The sequence below is a fragment of the Vigna unguiculata genome, chromosome 6 (assembly GCF_037176805.1).
Source record: "Vigna unguiculata cultivar grain cowpea cultivar isolate G323 ecotype 2 chromosome 6, ASM3717680v1, whole genome shotgun sequence".
Classification (NCBI taxonomy): Eukaryota; Viridiplantae; Streptophyta; class Magnoliopsida; order Fabales; family Fabaceae; genus Vigna; species Vigna unguiculata.
The window spans coordinates 34,471,622-34,490,532 of NC_140797.1; the positions used below are offsets into that span (position 1 = coordinate 34,471,622).

The following is an 18,911-nucleotide window of genomic DNA, read 5'->3' on the forward strand; positions in this document are numbered from 1 at the left end:
TGACAAAAACTAAAAAGAGTTTATCACTATAAATAACATTTAATGTATTCTATCAACTTTTCATCTTTCCTTAATCAAATAATACAATTTATTTATTCAATTTAATTGATATTTATCTTTGACTTTGAATATGTGTACCATAAGCTGTGTTCCCACACACTTTTCTTCTTTTCATGTACGTTTATCTTCTTAATATATTCTTTCAATTTTCGAAACGGATTTTTCATTGTAATTATTGAGAACACAACATAAAAAACCTTCGAAAAAAATATTTATTTTGGGCGTGGTAGGACTATTTATACTTATTATAAAGAATAAGGTTGAAAAAATAAACATGAATTTACATATATTGTCCCACATTTTTTAAAATATTGACGAAAAATAATTAAATTAACTAAATATGAGTAAAAGTAATATTTTTAAATTTAATATAGGATGAAATAAGTATTATGTATTCATTTCTATATATCCATTGTAATTATTGAAAAAGAATAAAATGTATCATTTTAGTATTAATTTTTATAATATTATATATATATATATATTAATTTTGTTTTTATATGAAAAATATTATATATATATATATATATATATATATATATATATATATATCATCATCTTAGTTTGAATAGTTAAGATTAATTGTATGAATTGGGAATTTATTTCATAACTGTTTAACATAAAATATAATCTTAATTACGTTAAATAGTACATACTACCACATCACTTTGTCCATTAAGTATAATATTGATCAAAATTAATTGATTTAACTATTCAATCTACCTTGTTAGTTATTTAAACTATGCCAAAATTATCAATAAATAGTGTTTTTTTCTCTCTAATAGATAACGTTTTTAAGCGCTATCTATTAGAGTGATATCTATTAATAGATAGTGTTTATAAAAAAACACTATCTAATGATACCTTATAAACATGGCTTGGCTCAGAAAGCGCTATCTATGTATTATTTTAAAAACAACACTTCTTAGAAAAAGTGTTATCTATCAATATATTTATACATAACACTTGAAAAAATAAGTACGATCTATATTTTTTATTTATTTTTCATCATTTTTTTCAAACAATCAATGAGTATTGGTTTGATTTTTTTTATAATTTATTTAATTTTTTGTTCATTCTGTTTATTTTAGTATTATCTTTTGCGGAAAATATTTATGATAATTATAACAATCAATAAAAACTTACCAAATGTGAATATGCATACATTATTTTCTGGGCAACTGTTTTCTTTTTATAGATAGTAAACACTTATAAAATAAAAATTAAAAATAGTAAACAAACTACTTTAAATGAACACATAAAAAAAAAAAAAAAAGAGCTTGGCAGCTTATATCAAATCAAGCTTCTAACCAAAATGGCCGAAGTAGTCAACAAATATAAATTACGCCTCAAATCCTGTATGAAATCATAAATTAAAAAAAAAAATTATGATCAGTTAGTATGTAGTGGTTTGAGAAAGAAAGAACTCAGACAATGAAGAAAAATTATTATTAATTACATAATCATGTTTTATATTTAAGTTTCTAACTCATCAAAATTTTAAAGGAATTTATTTTAACATTACAAAATATTTGATTATAAGTGAAATATGTTTTTAATTCCTTAACTTTAGTTAAAAATTAAAATTAGTTTCTCTTACAAATGCTAGACTAATTTAATCATAAATATATGAATTTAGTTTTTTTAACTAAATTTTATTAAATTTATTTAATATTTTTAAAATATTTTTTTTATTAATATTAAAACAAAAATATGTCAAACGGTATAAAATAACTAAAATATTACTATAAAATATATTTAAATTTAAAATATTTTGATTAAAAAACTATATCCATATATTTATAAAATTGAGAGACTAAAATAAATTAATTTTTAAAAAAAAGAGTAATTCTAATTTTTAGTAAAAGATTAAATAACTAAAAATCACGATGATATCAAATCCACATGACAATAAGAATATTCTTCTTTTTCCCACTTTCCGAACAGTTATGCCGAATATAATATGAGGAAGATTTTTCAAATATGGGGAGAAGTGGCAGAGGTGTTGACAGAAAGAAAGTTAAATACGTGGGGATTAACAAATACGGTTTTGTTCGGTCCCATGATCTTAAGAATGTTTTGAAAGTAGAAAAAAAAATGATACAACTAGGATTGCCACTATGAAATGTTTTGTCTTATTTTGTAATAAAAAATATTTTTTATTTTATATTTAAGATTGTATATAAATTTTGTATTTCACATTATATCCAAAATATAATATGTAATACAAATTTACATTCTAAAAATATATAATGTGAAATACAAATTTGTATTTACATTTCATAATATTTCTAAATTAAATAATCTAAAAACATTCCAACCTAAAGATTAAATTTGAAATTTGCAAGGTTGGTGGTTGAAATTATGTAAGTTGAGAAAGAAACTACCTTTGTTTGATTGTAGTAGTTGATATGCTATGAATTATAGATTTGTTTGTTATTGTTTGAATAAGACATTTTGCAGAGATAATTTTTTACTAATATCTTTTATTTCCATATTTGCAAAAAAAAAAATATGTAAAATTAAAATATATTGAGCAAATTCCACTTGTCGCACCCTTTTAAGTTTTATGAATCTACATAATTATTTTTTTCAAACAGTTAAAGACTTAATGTAATATGTAATGATCTTGGTATACAGTGTTTTTAAACCATTAGATTAAATATAGGGGAGAAAATAATATAAGAAAATTGTGTATTTTCTAATACTGAATGACAAATACAAATAAAAAAAGGTGAAATTGTTCATGACTTGAATAAAAAGCACAACACTACTGGTGAATTGTGATGATTATTAGGATACACATTTTCTAAATTATTCCACTAAAAATTAGAATATTGTAAAAATCAAGAACATGAAAAAACTAAGGCTGAAAATATCAAAGATCTTAACTTGTGCAAATAAAGACGGCACATGCAGCTAGAGCCAATGCTGTGGATTTTGCTGCAACAGACATTGGTAATCTTCCCTCATCTTTTCTCAGGAAGAGTCCTTGGTACACTGGTACATTGATGAGAACCAAAACCCCACTTAGAAGAACTTGCAATCCCATTGCATCAAAAATTCTGAGACCCTCTTCATTGATGAACACTTGCTCGAGGAACATCATGCCAAGAAGGCAAAACAAATTGAGCAATGCAAGTGTTGCTAGCAGAGTGAGCATTGGGGATGAGTTTCCAAACTCCATGATTTCTTTCTCATATCGTTGGGATACTTCTTCTTCTGCTACCTTTGCAGATACTACAAAGCTTGATTCTTGAAAGCCAAAACACTTCAAGATCGCATCAACAAAAGCAAAGGGGTAAGAGCTTGTTCTCTTGTACAGCCATATCCGTAGCTCATTCCACCAACCCTTTATCGTGCCTCCTGACCACAAAAACTCCATCAAGCAGTAAGAGGAATCGCCAAGAATCACATATGCAAAAGGTATGAACCATGGACTTGACATCTGATCAATGCAACAAGGTAAAATTTTGATGCCATGTCAAAAACTAAAAACACAAACATTCACATGATTTTATCTAATATCTTAAAAGAGAGATTCAGTCCTTGACAACCATACTTGTGCTGTGAAAAAGGTCTCACATTCATACCTTTGGAAACAATGGAATGCCTCTGAGGAGATAGAGTGAAGGGATGATGCAGTAATATAGAGTTGGCCAGCAAATAAACACCCACAGGTGATAGTAACAATATGCCATTTGGAGGCCTGGACTGATTAATCCATAAGCATACCATGCAGGACTGTACTTGGAAAGCAAAATTTGAAAGCCTCCTTCAGACCATCTCTTATGTTGAACTAGTGCTTGTGGCAAGGTGTTTGGGGCTACACCTAAGAAAGCTTTTCTTTGAGGATTATAGAACACTGATTTCCATCCTCTGCATTTTATTGACAATCCTGTCACGACATCCTCTACTGAACAACCATATAGCAGTCCCATCTGCAATCAAATATTCATATATCTTCAATAGATTAGTCATCATTACACTATTATAGATAACTTCTTTATTATAGTGAAAAAAGCTATATATTGAAGTCATATATAATCATGCATGGAAGATTAAAACTAAAAGCTAATTACTGATTACAGGACCACTTAAAAAAGTGAGGTTCATTTATCTATTAATCATGATCGTTTCAATATGATCCAATCACTATCACAATAACAAGAGCTTGAGAGAGGGCCAATGAGAAAGAATGTGACCTCTTTTCCCCATAAAGTGTTTTTCTCAAAGGTACAACTAGCAAGAGCCTTTGATTGTTCTTCCAGTTCATGCAAGCTTGCTTCTTTCATATCATCAATCTTCTTGTATTCATTCCAATCTTTCTTGTATTGGTCACTGAACTTTCTCCCACACAGTATCTCTCTTCTGTGAAAGCAGCCAGTTCCAATATACAAAGGCCCACCAAGTGAATCCAAACCATGAAAATCCACCTTCAATGTTCAAAATTCAAACCGTCACAAACTCTAATTTAGGTAATCTACATAGCAGAGTGCCCTTTTGTCAAACAAAACAATGCAAATTAATCATGACCAACTTTGGTTTGATAAGAAAAAATCATAGACTAATTTACCTGATAAATTGTTAGAAGAGCACCACCATATAGATCATTCTTCGTTATATTCTCAAAACACTGTGGAGTCTGCACATAAGCAATCTCATGACCCTTATCTTCGTCCATTAAGAAGCAGAGAGCATCCCTTAGAGATTGAGAATTGTTTGAGTACATGTCACAATCTACATTAAGGATAATTTCCCCGTTGCTAATCAAAGATGACACTCTTATCTGCATTTAGGACCAAAAACACATAATACAACAAATGATTAATTTCACAGCATCATGCACAAACCTTATCATAAATGTTAATAAATGAAAGGTATATAAAATACCAATGAATTCATGGCTCCAGCTTTGAAGTTATGTGCAACTTGTGGTCTCTTCTCACGAGCTAAATATACCAATAGTGGCATGACATTCCCATCTACATCTTTGGCACTCGAGTCCTTTTCATGTAGTAATATCAATTAACAAAATAATGTATATTATACCAGGCATAAGTATAGCAGTACACATAGAAAACATTAATATTCAAACATTACTTTTAATATTATAATATTAAGTGAAGCATCATGTTAGCCTCTATATATAAAAATTAAATTTTAGTTATTTCGGACCTTTATTAATATATATATATATATATATATATATATATATATATATATATATATATATATATATATTGTTAAAACTATACATTAAGTATCAGAATAGCTAGTTTAATAAAGCAAAAGTGCTTAGGAGAAAGTGTCATACTTGAAGAATTGTGCCATGGTCTCTTCGAGAAGAATATGAATCCCACTGTGAAAACCCTTTATGCTTTGAGTGTACTTCTTCTGGTACTCTACCCATCTTGCCTGCATTTTCTATTCGACTTTCCATATCTTGGTACAATTTCTGCACTTCAATTCCATGCATTAATGATTTGTTTTATGGTAATTTTTTCGTATGTCAAGTACAGACAAACAATTTGCAATCATTAATTAAATCAAAAGTGGATAAGTTTTGTGGATGCCACATGCATTGGGATTCAATCTCACATGCATAGATGTGTACAAATTATTATGGGTTTGAAGCATTGATCAATGTTTATTCTTCAATGAAAAGTTCTTGCCATTCTTTTATAAGGTAAAAGTGTTTTTTTTTTTCAAACTTTTTTTATATATCTTATTAAATTTATTAAAGTTGACGTAGTGATGAGGTAAAAACACTAGATTTAAGACTATCACTACTACAAAAAAGTTATAAAATAGCAGAAAAGAAGTGACCTTGATGGTAAGCAACTCGTTGGCATGAGCATTTGGGTGAGTGGACGAGTGAATAGTTTTGAAATAAGCAGCTGGTGAGGTGGGATCCACCTTGAAATTCCTGCAGAATGGAAGCCATTGTTTTGCAAAGATGGAAGCTTCTAAGAGAGCATAGAAGGTAATATCTGAAGCAGCATCATCTGAAAGATACACACTGAGTTTGTGTGGTGGATAATCATAAGCCATAACTGATAGCACTGTGTTAATAACCATCACTGGTGGCTCAATTTCTGGATCTGCTGTGCACACAAAGATGTCCACTTTTGGTAACACCTTCTCATATCTGTTTCAATAACATACACTTTATTTCTCCGTTTTATACTTTCACTGTACAAAGAAGGAAGCATGAAAGGGAAAAAAGAAGAAGAAATATATATACTTGTTTTAGCAGTTTAGTTTCCTATGAATTAGGCAGACGACGAGTTTAAAAGATTTGGATTTAATTTTATTTTCATCAATCATATATACATATAAGTATAGAAATTTCTCGTTTCAAAATTAAAAATTCATATATACGTATTGTTCATTTTAGTATTTGATTATAATTTGGTGAGTCCCTACTCAAAACAAAACAAGTATAATGATTTTGATGACACACCACTATAAAGAAAAATCACATGAAAAAGGTGTTTTCTTTTTTTGTTTTGTCTGAACACAGCGTTTATTGTGCTTATGTCTTGATGAAGGGTATCCACACAGGACAAAATGCTCCAAATGGGTAGGTACCTAATTCACTTTTTCTTCCATAGACAAAATCTATCAATCCTATAAAATTTCATAAACTTTAGACCTCACACTGCCTAAGACAAAACCTAACTAAAATATAAATAAATCCTTTTGTACTTCAAAAATGAATTTGTATTCAAAAAGTTGAACAAATTTAAAGAGATGCAAGAAGTTTAGATTTTTGGAACTTTTACATAGTTATATTTAGAGTTTCCAGCACAAGGGATGAAATTAGCTTACCTCAATATCACAAAACAGGTTTATAAGATGAAGTGGAATCTCAAACTGAAGAAATATAGAAGAAAATTATGAGACTATTTTTTAGTAACTGAAGTGAGTTGCGTCATATAATTCAGTTAAGTCATACTAATGATGCTATCCATGATCAATTAATCACAAGTTTTGTTATGGCTTTGGATGTTACTGAACTTGAATTGATGATAATGGGTAAAATTTGGATCTGTTTTGTTAGTAAAGTAGTGAGTGCATGGTGTACCTTTGAGATAGCCTTTGTCTGAAAGGTTCCCTGAAGAGAGGATTCCATCTGAAGGGGTGTCTGAGAAGCCAATAAAGACCAAACCATAGTTCAGCAAAAAACAAGCCAATCCAACCCCATTTCCCATCTTCACTTTCTCTGGGTATGTGACTCACTCTGAAAACCCAGATGAAGCAAATTCCCACAAACAATGACAAAGAAAAGACCTTGTAAAAGACTCTTCCTTTGGCCCTCTTTGTCTCAAACAATGGAGAATACTCCATCTCTGCCATATCTTCTGTTACTTTCTTAACTCTTTTACTATTTATACACTACATAAGACTTTGTTATGGTGAAGACCATGGTAGAAGAGTTCGAAGTTCGTACGATTCTTTTGTGGTTGATATTGATATACTGACTCATTTCACTTACCTCAAAATCCCTATCCCTGGAAAATGAAAGGCCAGAATTCTTGGAAATTCTTTTACCTGAACTTCATCAAAGTTTGCATCTTTCTTGATAAATGGTAACCCTGTTTGCTCCAAGAAAGGTAACAAAACATTGCTGATGACCATTTTGAAAAATAGTTTTCCTTTATTTCTCCTATAGTAAAATCCTCTCTTGTTTAGTTTTCATTAATGTTAACAAAGGCTGAAAGGTTAACTTTTTATATGTTTTTCTACCTTTTTATGTTGTTAATGTAATACATGGAAGGGCCACCGACAATGACATATTTGAGATTTTTAAATTTTAAAAGTTTCATATATAAATTAGATTTCACTATGTTTTTAATTCTTACAATTTTAGATAAATGTAGTTTTTTATTCCTATTGAAATAAACAAACATTAAAATAATTTTTTGGTCAACAAACAGTCAGTGGACAACTTCTAGTAGTTATCTGTATTTTCATAGGACAATGTTGAGATAAGCATTGCTTCTTTTTTCTTTCTCTTCTACGTAAAACCATTTTTGTCTGGTTTTCATACAGTATTATGATGACAACTTCTCAAGTATATCTGTTAATATATTTATTTAGTATATATTATTTTCATTACCTTAAATTTGAACTGGTAATTTAGTTTAATAATCAAATAATAACTGTGCAAGGGAGTGATTCAATTAATCTAAACCTAATCTTATTGAGTAGATCAACTTTCAAATGTTGCAATCCAAATCATATTCTACCATTCATTATTTTAACTTTTAGATTGTAGACTTTTCAGTTCAAAATCTGTCAAAATCATTTCAAACCAAGCCAAATTGGAACTCTATCACACTAATTGCAAACTAGCAATATTATAAGTTTAATTAAATGTTTGCAAAAAGTCTTCTGAAAATAGTTCTTTTTAATCATATCAGAAGTGTCTGAAATTCCTGGTCAATTTTCAGACTGATATTTCCACTAAAAAAATTGAATTGAGAAAAAGAAACTTATTGGGTGAATTATTTGGTGGAAACCAAATTGCAGATGTCAACAACCACTTTCCAGAGCCCCCTCCTATTAGAAAAAGAAAAACAAAGTTGTGCATTTGATACCTTAACATTCGAGCAATAATATAACAAATGATAAATATTTAAATTATATAATTTCTTTTACGTGATGTATTTTATGGCGGATAATGGAATATGTAACCACCCAAATTTTAGTAGCTAGATGCTATAAAAAAGGTATTACATATCCATATCAAGTTCATGGTGAATAATAGATAGAATTGAAATATTATGTACAATCTTCCATAGAGAGTTTTTAAAACAAAGTATTTGAGAATGAAGGAAGAGTCAAAATGTTACATAACATAAACTTTCCTACGAAAGCAACTAATTACTCCTACGACAGTTTCAATGTTGCTCTTCGTTATTATCTTCTATTATTAGGAAACAGATAGTCATAAGCGGATACCAAAGCCATAAACAAACAAGCAGGATAAGTTAGAGTTCATTTTAAATTAAGTTTTGAAGAAAATAAAACTTATATAAAAATAATACAATTACTACATAACTTCATATCAAACATAAAATTTGTACTCACACACATAGGCTCTCATGACCAATTCATATTCCAAGAACCAATAGACTTAACCTTCAGAGAACTAGTATATTAACTAATATTCTGAGACCATGCAACTATCATTGTCCACTCACTCCTACTTCTCAAGAACTATAGTTATATCATGTTCGGGTGTCTTCCTAATTCATAGAGCATGGCAGGATAAATTCTATATTTCACGAGTTCAAACTCTTGCTAAAACTCCATATATGAACCTCCATCTTATTTTTATCTATATAATCCAATTACTAGTAGGGTCAAGATGATCTATTTCAATCTTTGTTGTCAATACACTTCACGCGGTTGGGAATCCAAGTGTGAGTCTAAGTTTTATATTGAGTAAAGATGAAAAAGTTGAGCATCATATAAGGATGAAGACCCATAAATCCATTGTTTTAAGGTTTTGTGTTAATAGTGATGTCAATCCCTTATGGGGTTGGGCTCATGTCTCATTGGTGTTGTATCTCCCAAGTTATCCTCTCTCCAAAAGTCGAAAAGGATTTCCAAAGGCAAAGAGAAAAATTTGAGCACCACTTAGCCCAAGTTGAGTGTTATCTTGGATAAAGAGCTCATTCCTTGCCTCTAATTTCGCGCTCCCGTGTGGAGTGTGTGGCGATGGGTTATGCTTTTTGTTGATGTGACACTTTTGGGTGATTTCTTTTTGCTTATTCTAGACAAAAGGGTTGAGAAGTGTGGAATGTGTTTTGGTGTTTTTCTTAAGTTGTTAGGGCTTCCTTTGAGACCTTCATTCCTCGCATTTGATCTTGATCCTCTTCCATCGTTTGTCTTCTCGTTTTGAGCTCTTCAAGAGATAATGAAGAGCTAAACCCATTTTGTGGATTAGATCTAACCATTTAAACTCTTATTGTTTCTATTTATATGTCTTGCCATTCAATTTAAGTATTTTGTTTTTGTGTTTCATTTTTTTTTGACTTAATCATCCATAGCTTGCTATTTAATTAATTGGATATTGAAAAATATCTTTTATAAGCTAGAATTGAAACAAAATACATAATAAAATTTGTATACAGAAATGGAACTTGACTCATTAATTGTATTAAATCTTGATGCGAAATAACACTTATCTTCTTTCTAATTTAATGTTGAAGTCAACCCATTTACTCAAACTTTAATTCTTGAGTAAAATGAATTTATGTTTTTTTATTAAGAGTAAATTCCTTAAGCACTAAGTGTTATATGCTTGAGAGTAGGATTCAATAAAGTTTAATCCTAACAATAACACTTCATATCATTTTTAATCTATTATGCATTCTAAGTATTTGATAAAATCCCGAAAAAAAAGTTTATTCATTTTTACACAATTTAATTCCTTAAACATCAAAATAATTTATGATATTTTAAAGAACGTTAATTACTTATTATATATTATTATATGTTATTATGAAACTAGTACACTTCTCATTGACTAAATTGTTCTAAGACACGAACATTTAATTCAACTTATTTAAAGAAAAATGGTTCTTTTCTTATGTATTTTTGGAGTATAAAATATTTTAAAACAATTAAAGAAATAATTAAATATGTCTTTGTCCCTTAACTTTCAGTGAATTTTGGAATTAGTTCATTTCGAAACTTTGGACCAAATTAGTCATTCATCTTTCGAAATACGTGAATTTAGTCCTTTTAATCAAATTTTGTTAAATTTATCTGACATTTCATGTTTTATAATAGTATTTGATTTAAAATTGAAGCAAATATGTGTCAAATAATATAAACAATTCAAATACAATATTTAAATGCGCATGAAACATCAAATAAACCTAACAAAATTTGATTAAAATAACTAAATTCACGTATTTCGAAAGTTAAAGAACTAAATTGATCCAAAATTTTGAAATGGACTAATTCCAAAATTCACTGAAAATTAAAAGAGCAAAAACATAAGAAAACATAATTTAAACTTAATTAATAAATATGTTAACCTTTAATGATTTGATAGACAGTTAATATACATTATTACTTTAATATCTTAGAAAGAAATAACTGATTTAAAAAAAAATATATGATTTATATTTGATCGGTAAGCATACTAACCTTTAATAACTTGATAGGTTATCAATGGACATTGTTAATTACAAGCGTCAAATGGAATGACAACCCAAATATTCTAACATGAAAGTTAATTATCAACCCTACATCTTGTATAAAATAAACTACTTTAGTACCTATATATTTAAGAATTAGCTTCTACAAGTTGGAAATGGAAAAACAATAATAATGATAATAGTTGAAAATTTAATAATTTAATGTTGATAAAAATAAATCTAATATACAACAAAAGTCCATAAACAATCTACTCAAACAACTTATTTATATCAAAGAAAAAGCTTAAACAAATCAAAGTGAGATGAAAGTTATCAAGACAAATGAAGAAAACTCCATCCTTTGCAAATCAATTTTGATGAGGAAAACAAGAACACTTACATTATTGTATGGATTTGTGTTTCAGAAACTAAACAGACACTTCATCCTATAAGCAAAGAACTTCTTCATTTCTAACAAAATTTTGGAATGTTGACAAATCCAATTGAATGTGTAAATAAAAACACTACAGTGTGATCAAGCAAAGCTGAAGAAAGTAACTACACATAGTGCTAGCAACACTGATTTTATGGCAACAGAACCAGGTAATCTTCCATTGTCCTTCCTTAAGAAAAGTCCTTGGTATATAGGCAAATTGATGAGAACCAAAAATCCACACAAAAGAACTTGCAACACTATTGTGTCACAAATTCCAAAGCCACCTTCCCTTAGAACTGCATCCTTCAACACACTCAGAAAACAGAACAAATTCAGCAATGCAAGAGTTGCTAATACAGTGAGCATTGGAGAGGAGGTTCCAAACTCCATGATTTCCTTCTCATAGCGTTTGGAAGCTTCTTCTTCAGTAACTTTACTTGTGATAACAAAAGTTGAATCTGAGAATCCAAAAAGCTTCAAGATGGTGTCAATGCAGGCAAAAAGATAAGAGCTTGTTCTCTTGTATAGCCATATCCGTAGTTCATTCCACCAACCTTGAAATGTTCCCCCACAGAATAAAAACTCCAACAAACTATAAGTGGCTTCACCAACAATGATATATGCAAAAGGTATGAACCATGGACTTGACATCTGATAAATCCATCAATAACTAGTTAAACACATGCATGATCAAGTATAATGATGCATAATCACAAATAGCATGTTTGATATCCTAAAAAGTGAAAGAAAAATAGAATGATGTAAATGTATGTAACAAGAGTTATTTGTTGGAAACATATTCATTGACTTTTTCCCAGAAAAAGTCACTAAACAATGTTGTTGATGTTGTTGATGCTAGTCATTCAACACATCAAAATTAACGTGATTTTTTCTGAGAAAAAGACAATGAATCCGTTCTTATTTTGTTTTGTTACCTTTGGAAACAAGGGAATGCCTTTAAGGAGGTACAATGAAGGGATGATAGAATAGTATAGTGTTGCAAAAGAGCTAGGTGCCCATAAGCAATAAATACTATATCCCATTTGGAGTGCCAAACTGATCCTTCCAAAACCATACCATGCAGGGCTAAATTTTGAAAGCAAAATTTGCAAGTCTCCTTCAGACCATCTCTTGTGTTGAACAAGTGTTTGAGGCAAGGTAGTTGGAGCTAACCCTAAGAAAGCCTTCCTTGGTGGATTGTAGTACACTGATTTCCATCCTTGGCATTGAATAGACAATCCTGTTATCACATCCTCCACTGGACACCCATATCTTAAACCCATCTGCAATTCAAGAAACAACATTATAACCTAATTTAGAAATTTAGGGTCTCTTCAGACCATTTGGAATCCGAAACTTCTGTCACTGTTTTGTTCTTAAAAATGGTCAGGAAAGTTGTAAGAGGTAGGTGTATCTAAATTGTTTTTTACTTCAACTCTTAACTGATGTGAGACTATTGGATGTAACAGAAGACTTAGTTTTAGTTTTGACATCTGTTATAAAATTATAAGAGGTGTGTATATGTTTGTGTGAGTGAGTGAGAGAGAGGGAGAGAAACCTCTTTTCCCCATAGTGTGTTTTCCTCATAGGTGCAACTTGCAAGAGCCTTTGATTCTTCTTTCAGTTCCTCCAAGCTTGTTTCTTTAAACTGATAATCTTCATTAACATTCCAGTTATTCCTATATTGATCACTGAATTTCAATCCACAAAGAGATTCTCTCCTGTGAAAGCAGCCACTTCCTACATACAAAGGACCACCACAACCATCTGCACCAGGGAACTCCACCTATTTTTTCATAACAAAATAATTGTAAATTCAATACATGTGTCTTTGAAACAAAGTTGAATACAAATAAGAAAAATAAGGAGTTGCTTAACTTATCATTAGAACAAATTTATGTGTGAGATGTTTGAACATAACATGACAGAATAAAGGTCACTTAAACTGTTTGAATGAAAGATAAGATATAAAAACTGAGTATCTTAGATTTTCATTAATGAAGTTTCTGAACTAAATCATCTCAATCCACAAATTACTCACCTCGGATATTGCTAATAGATTACTCCCATATAAATCATTCTTAGTGACATTCTCAAAAATCTGACGGAACTGCACATAAGCAATTTTGTGACCTTTCTCTTCATCCATGAAAAAACATAGAGCATCTCTCACAGACTGTGAATTGTTTGAGTACATGTCACAGTCTACATTTAGAATGATTTTCCCGTCACTGATATTAGAAGACACCCTTAACTGCATATTCACACCAAACAATTGTATAAATTTACACAATTTTACAGATGAAAGATTGATCAAAATACATAAACTAACACTATGAAAGAATTGTACATATTTTATACCAGTGAATTCATAGCTCCAGCTTTGAAGTTGTGGAAATATTGGGGTCTCTTCTCACGAGCCAAATACACCAGAGTTGGTAAAAGGAATCCATCAACATCTTTTGAATTCTCAGGGTCCTTTCTATGAAGTAGTATCTATTAAGAAGAACAAAACATGAGCAACAGGGTGTGTGTGATAATGACAAATGTCAAAAGCTAATGCACTTAATAAATTACTTGAATTCATCATGTTTAAGAAATAAATTGATGTTACTTAACTTACTTCAAAAATTGTATCATGGTCACGTCGAGAAGAATATGAATCCCACTGAGAAAATCCCTTATGCTTTAGACGTGCTTCTTTGGGTACTCCACCAAACTTGGTTGCATCTTCAATACGTCTTTCCATTTCGTTGTACAATTTCTGCATCATGAATACTTTATGTCTGTATTAAATTGTAATGAATTAAAAAAACTAAGATGGAATTATTAAGTAATCTTGTACCTTGATAGCTGTTAGCTCTTTGGTTTGATCAGAATGAGTAGAGTAACTTGATGAGACTATACTCTTAAAATATGCAGCTGGTGACCTTGGTTCCACTTTGAACTTTCTGCAAAATGGAATCCAATGTTTTGCAAAGTTTGATGCCTCCAATAGAGCATAGAACGTGATTTGAGATCCAGCATCATCAGAGAGATACACATTCAATTTCTCAGTTGGATAGTCGTAAGCCATAACAGATAGCACTGTGTTAATCACCATCATTGGTGGCTCAATATCAGGGTCTGCTGTGCACACAAATATGTCCACTCCTGGCAACTTTCTCTCATATCTGTTCCAAAAAAACACACAAATTTTCCTCACATGTACCAAATCAATGATCAACAACATAGTTTATGGGTCTGTGCAGGGAAAAATTCATTAAGGAGATAACAATGAGACTTTTGATACAAGAGTCATACGGTCATCAAGATCAACTATAGACTCTAAAACCACTGATGAATTAGGAAGACAATAGTATCAATGAAACTTGAGTCAATTAACATGAGAAATTGACAACACTTCTAATTTAAAACCTTAAAACAATAAATTTATGGGTCTTACTACTTAAATTTTTTCATTTTTACTCGATATAGAACTTAATTCATACTTGCATTTCTAACAATAGAATCTCAATCAGAAATAGAATGTGAAGGAAAATAAATTAAATAGAAGTAGGTGGCACCTCTGAGAGAGTATGTTTCTGAAGGGTTTTCTGAAGACAAGGTTCCATCTGAAGGCCTGAGTGAGAACCCAGTAAAAGCCGAACCAGAATTCAGCACCAAGCATACCAAGCCATACCCATTTGCCATCTTCACCTTTTGCATCTATGATATGGCTAATTCTGTAAATCCATACGAAGCATATGCACACAAATAATGAAGTTGCAAAGGACCTATAGATGAGTCTTCCTCTGCTCTTTTTTGTCTCAAACAATGGAGTGTGCTCAGTGATTCCCATAACTCTGATATTTCTGTGTGCCTTGTTCTGTTGTTTGTTTTTGGGCTTTATATATTGCATTGCACATTTTCACTGCATTCATGTTTCACAGCCATTATTAACGAATTCACGTTTGAATGTTGAAAGTTGGTACATTATTGACTTTTTTGTGCTGTGTGAACCGTATTTTTTAAGGATAATATTGAAGTGGCTGCTGAATGAACGTAATATGTATCATCAGGAATGAGATGATCAATACGTGTTTCATTTTTTTATTTTTTATTTCTAAGTTCTATTTTATAATATAATGTTTTTAATTTACAGAAAATAATGAAAGAAGAAGATAAAAGCAGTTGATTATTAACACAAGTCTCGTAACATTTTTATTTCTAGCTTTGCAATTTTTAAATATCAGGAAAAGCTTCATTTTTAATAAATAAAAGGCATATTGGCTTTTCGAATGCACATGTAAAAAATGATAAAAGTATTATTATATATTTATAAATCATCTTTTAATCTTCATTTTGTAGTTCTAAAAACAAAAATAAACGAGTCTTGGTTAGATGACTTGTTAACAGAACTAGCAAATTGCAATAGCTTAATTTTGATAAGTTGTTAATTTTACATAATTAAAAAGTAAACTCAATTTGAATTTGCTAAAATATGCAAACAAAATAAAATATTATATTATATAACATTTAAGTATTAACACTTATGTGTATATAATTAAGTGTTTGAATCCCTTGAATTTTTGTTATTATGATTAATTATGTGATGGCAAAGTCAAACCACATGACACAGAAATTGACTTGAGGAACGTCTTAAATGTCATTGAATCATTTACATCGAAAAGAACTCAAACGTAAGCACTCACATAGTTTTTATTTAGAAATAACTTTGAACAACATATAGTTAGTGATCTCAATAATAATGATGCAAGTACGAATGACACGAATAACATGAAAGAAACTAAGCACATTGTATAGGAGTATTATCCACCAACTTATCTATATTTAGTAAAAGACAAAAAATTTTGTAGCACGTTTTGTTAAGGTTGTTTGAGTTTGTGCACATCCTTTGAGTGAATGCTAGATCCCTAGAAAAAATTGGGGATGTCAAAATATTTGTAGGAATATGTACAAAAGTTTTGAAGATATTAAATATATAAAACATGCTAAAATTAAGTCATTTTCTTACATAAGTTATTTACAAATGGATAAAGTTTAAATATGGTTATCATGTGGTTTGAGTTTGCTTTTACATTAAGTCATGTAATATTTTGTAAGTGTGAGCCATCAAAATGTTTTCGTAAAGGTTGTCCTTAGATTCCTTTTTTTCCTGTCTTATAGATAAGTGCGATCGATGTCAGATAAATGAGAACGGTTGGTTACGAGATCCAAATTTCTTTTTAAACTATGAAAGCGATTAGGGTTGCGTTCGAACTTGAAGATGAATTTGGGATAATAATTTTAAGAGGATTTTAAGAGAAAAGGAAGTGAATGTAAGGATCTTTAGACTAAAAAAATGAGAAGAAAAATTATAAAAATTTGTGATGAATTGATCGATATGGATAATAAAATAATTAATTTTATTTATTTTAAAATAAAATATATATTAAAATAAAATAAAAGGAATTATTTTATTTAATTTTTTTATTATAAAAATAAAATATATTTACAAAAATTATTAAGTATGATTTGTTACAATTGAATAAAAAAGACTTAAATATATATTTGGTCCCTATTTTTGTTGATTTTATTTAATTTGGTCCCTATTTTCCTTTTATGTTCAATTAGATCCTCATTTTCGTCAAATTGTGGTCAATTTGGTCCTTTTGGTGTTTAAATAGTTAACGTTTTTGAACAGTACATGTTACGTGTCAGCTCCTGGTTTTTTTTATTTTTTATTTTTAAATTTTTTTCTTTTTTTTTCATTTTTTATTTTTATTTTATTTTTTTTTAATTTCAAAAAAATGGTTCACGTGTCAAGTCACAATTGTGCCACATGTCAATGCTAGTGTCACGTGTCAATTTGTGGTAGTATTATTATTTTTGTTCAATTTAGTCCTTATATTCGTTATTTTTGTTCAATTTAGTCCCTATTTTATTTTATTTTAATTTATTTTAATTTTTTATTATTTTTAACAGAATGTTAAATTGTTTTCTAAATAAAAATTAATATAAATTTAAATAATTCACTTTTTTTTTGCATTTTTCATCGGTCTCACACAATTTGTTTTTGGAAACCGTGATAGTTTATCTTAATTTTGCCTTATTACATGCAAAATTATCGCATTTTTGCGATTAGTGTGTTTCCGTAGTTGGAAACAAACGGAGACTAAGGCTGTGTTCGTATGCGATGATGGAATTTTCGTTTTTCTCATGTCCGCATAACAAGATTTGAACAGATTTAGAACGATGCATTTGTGGTTAAATAGTCAAATTTCATCCCTTCACAAACGAAAAGAATTGCAATGATTTCTACTAAATTTACTTTTATGACCTTATTAACGAAAAGAATCATAATTTTTTTTTCAACTCGTATGATAATAGTATTCTCAACTATATATATATATATATATATATATATATATATATATATATATATATATATATATATAATAATTAATAATATTTATATATAATAATACTTATTATTAATATTTTTTATATAATAATTAAAATATTGTTATAAATATTATGATTAATATATTAATATATAAATTAATAATATACGTATATAATAATTAATAATAATTAAAATATTGTTAAAAATATAATTATGTACATATAATTAATTTTATTATTCTTAATATATGTATATAATAATTAAAAATAATAAAAATATATAAATTTTTATAATAATTTTAATATTAATAAATTTTAATATTTTTAACTGATTTATTAATTATTTTATTTTATTTTTATCATTAAGGGTATTTTGGTAACTTTCTAATTCTATCTATTTTTACAATTTATTTTATCTATCACATCAATCAAATTTTTCACTAACTTTCATAAAACTTATCTTCAAATCTACTCACTTTACCCTCTAAATCCACTCAAAAAAACACAAAAATTCATCCATCCAAATCTACACAATTTCATCTTCACACTCTCTCCCAAATCCATCTTTATAAATGAACACAGCCTAAGTGTGTGGATAAACCAAACGAGTGACTTTCTTATTTGTGTTTGGATGAAAATTTGTAAATATTCTAAAAAATTAAAATATGTAGTATTTGGATTATTTATAATTGAATTTCTTTAGTTTGTGTTTAGATGAGGAATTTTAACAATTCTAACAAATTGAAATATCTAGTAATTCAATTACTTGCAATTGAATTCTCTACATTTCTTAAATAATTAGTTTGGATGAAATAATTAAAATATTTTATATTTCAATTTTCTTGTTTGGATAAAACAATTTACTT

General features: G+C 29.0%; 2 protein-coding genes across 3 annotated transcripts; both read right to left on the reverse strand.

The window, feature by feature from the left end:
- Positions 1 to 2,737: 2,737 nt before the first annotated feature.
- On the reverse strand, positions 2,738 to 7,707 carry LOC114188088 (cellulose synthase-like protein E1). Of its 2 annotated transcripts, none has more exons than XM_028076608.2 (8): positions 7,151 to 7,707; positions 5,890 to 6,211; positions 5,378 to 5,518; positions 4,954 to 5,067; positions 4,637 to 4,849; positions 4,266 to 4,496; positions 3,654 to 4,001; positions 2,738 to 3,508 (listed from the first exon to the last, which is right to left on the reverse strand). In XM_028076608.2, the coding sequence occupies exons 1-8, from the start codon at positions 7,420 to 7,422 to the stop codon at positions 2,948 to 2,950; spliced, it is 2,202 nt and encodes a 733-aa protein (XP_027932409.2). In that variant the 5' UTR covers positions 7,423 to 7,707; the 3' UTR covers positions 2,738 to 2,947. The 2 variants fall into 2 exon arrangements, with proteins under 2 accessions (XP_027932409.2, XP_027932408.2); XM_028076607.2 differs by having other exon boundaries at positions 4,954 to 5,085.
- A 3,845-nt stretch (positions 7,708 to 11,552) lies between these two features.
- LOC114186776 (cellulose synthase-like protein E1) lies at positions 11,553 to 15,536 on the reverse strand. The gene is made up of 8 exons (XM_028074786.2): positions 15,225 to 15,536; positions 14,504 to 14,831; positions 14,282 to 14,422; positions 14,020 to 14,154; positions 13,700 to 13,912; positions 13,217 to 13,444; positions 12,594 to 12,941; positions 11,553 to 12,309 (listed from the first exon to the last, which is right to left on the reverse strand). Exons 1-8 carry the CDS (start codon positions 15,497 to 15,499, stop codon positions 11,758 to 11,760), a joined length of 2,220 nt encoding a protein of 739 aa, XP_027930587.2. The 5' UTR covers positions 15,500 to 15,536; the 3' UTR covers positions 11,553 to 11,757.
- Positions 15,537 to 18,911: the final 3,375 nt, after the last annotated feature.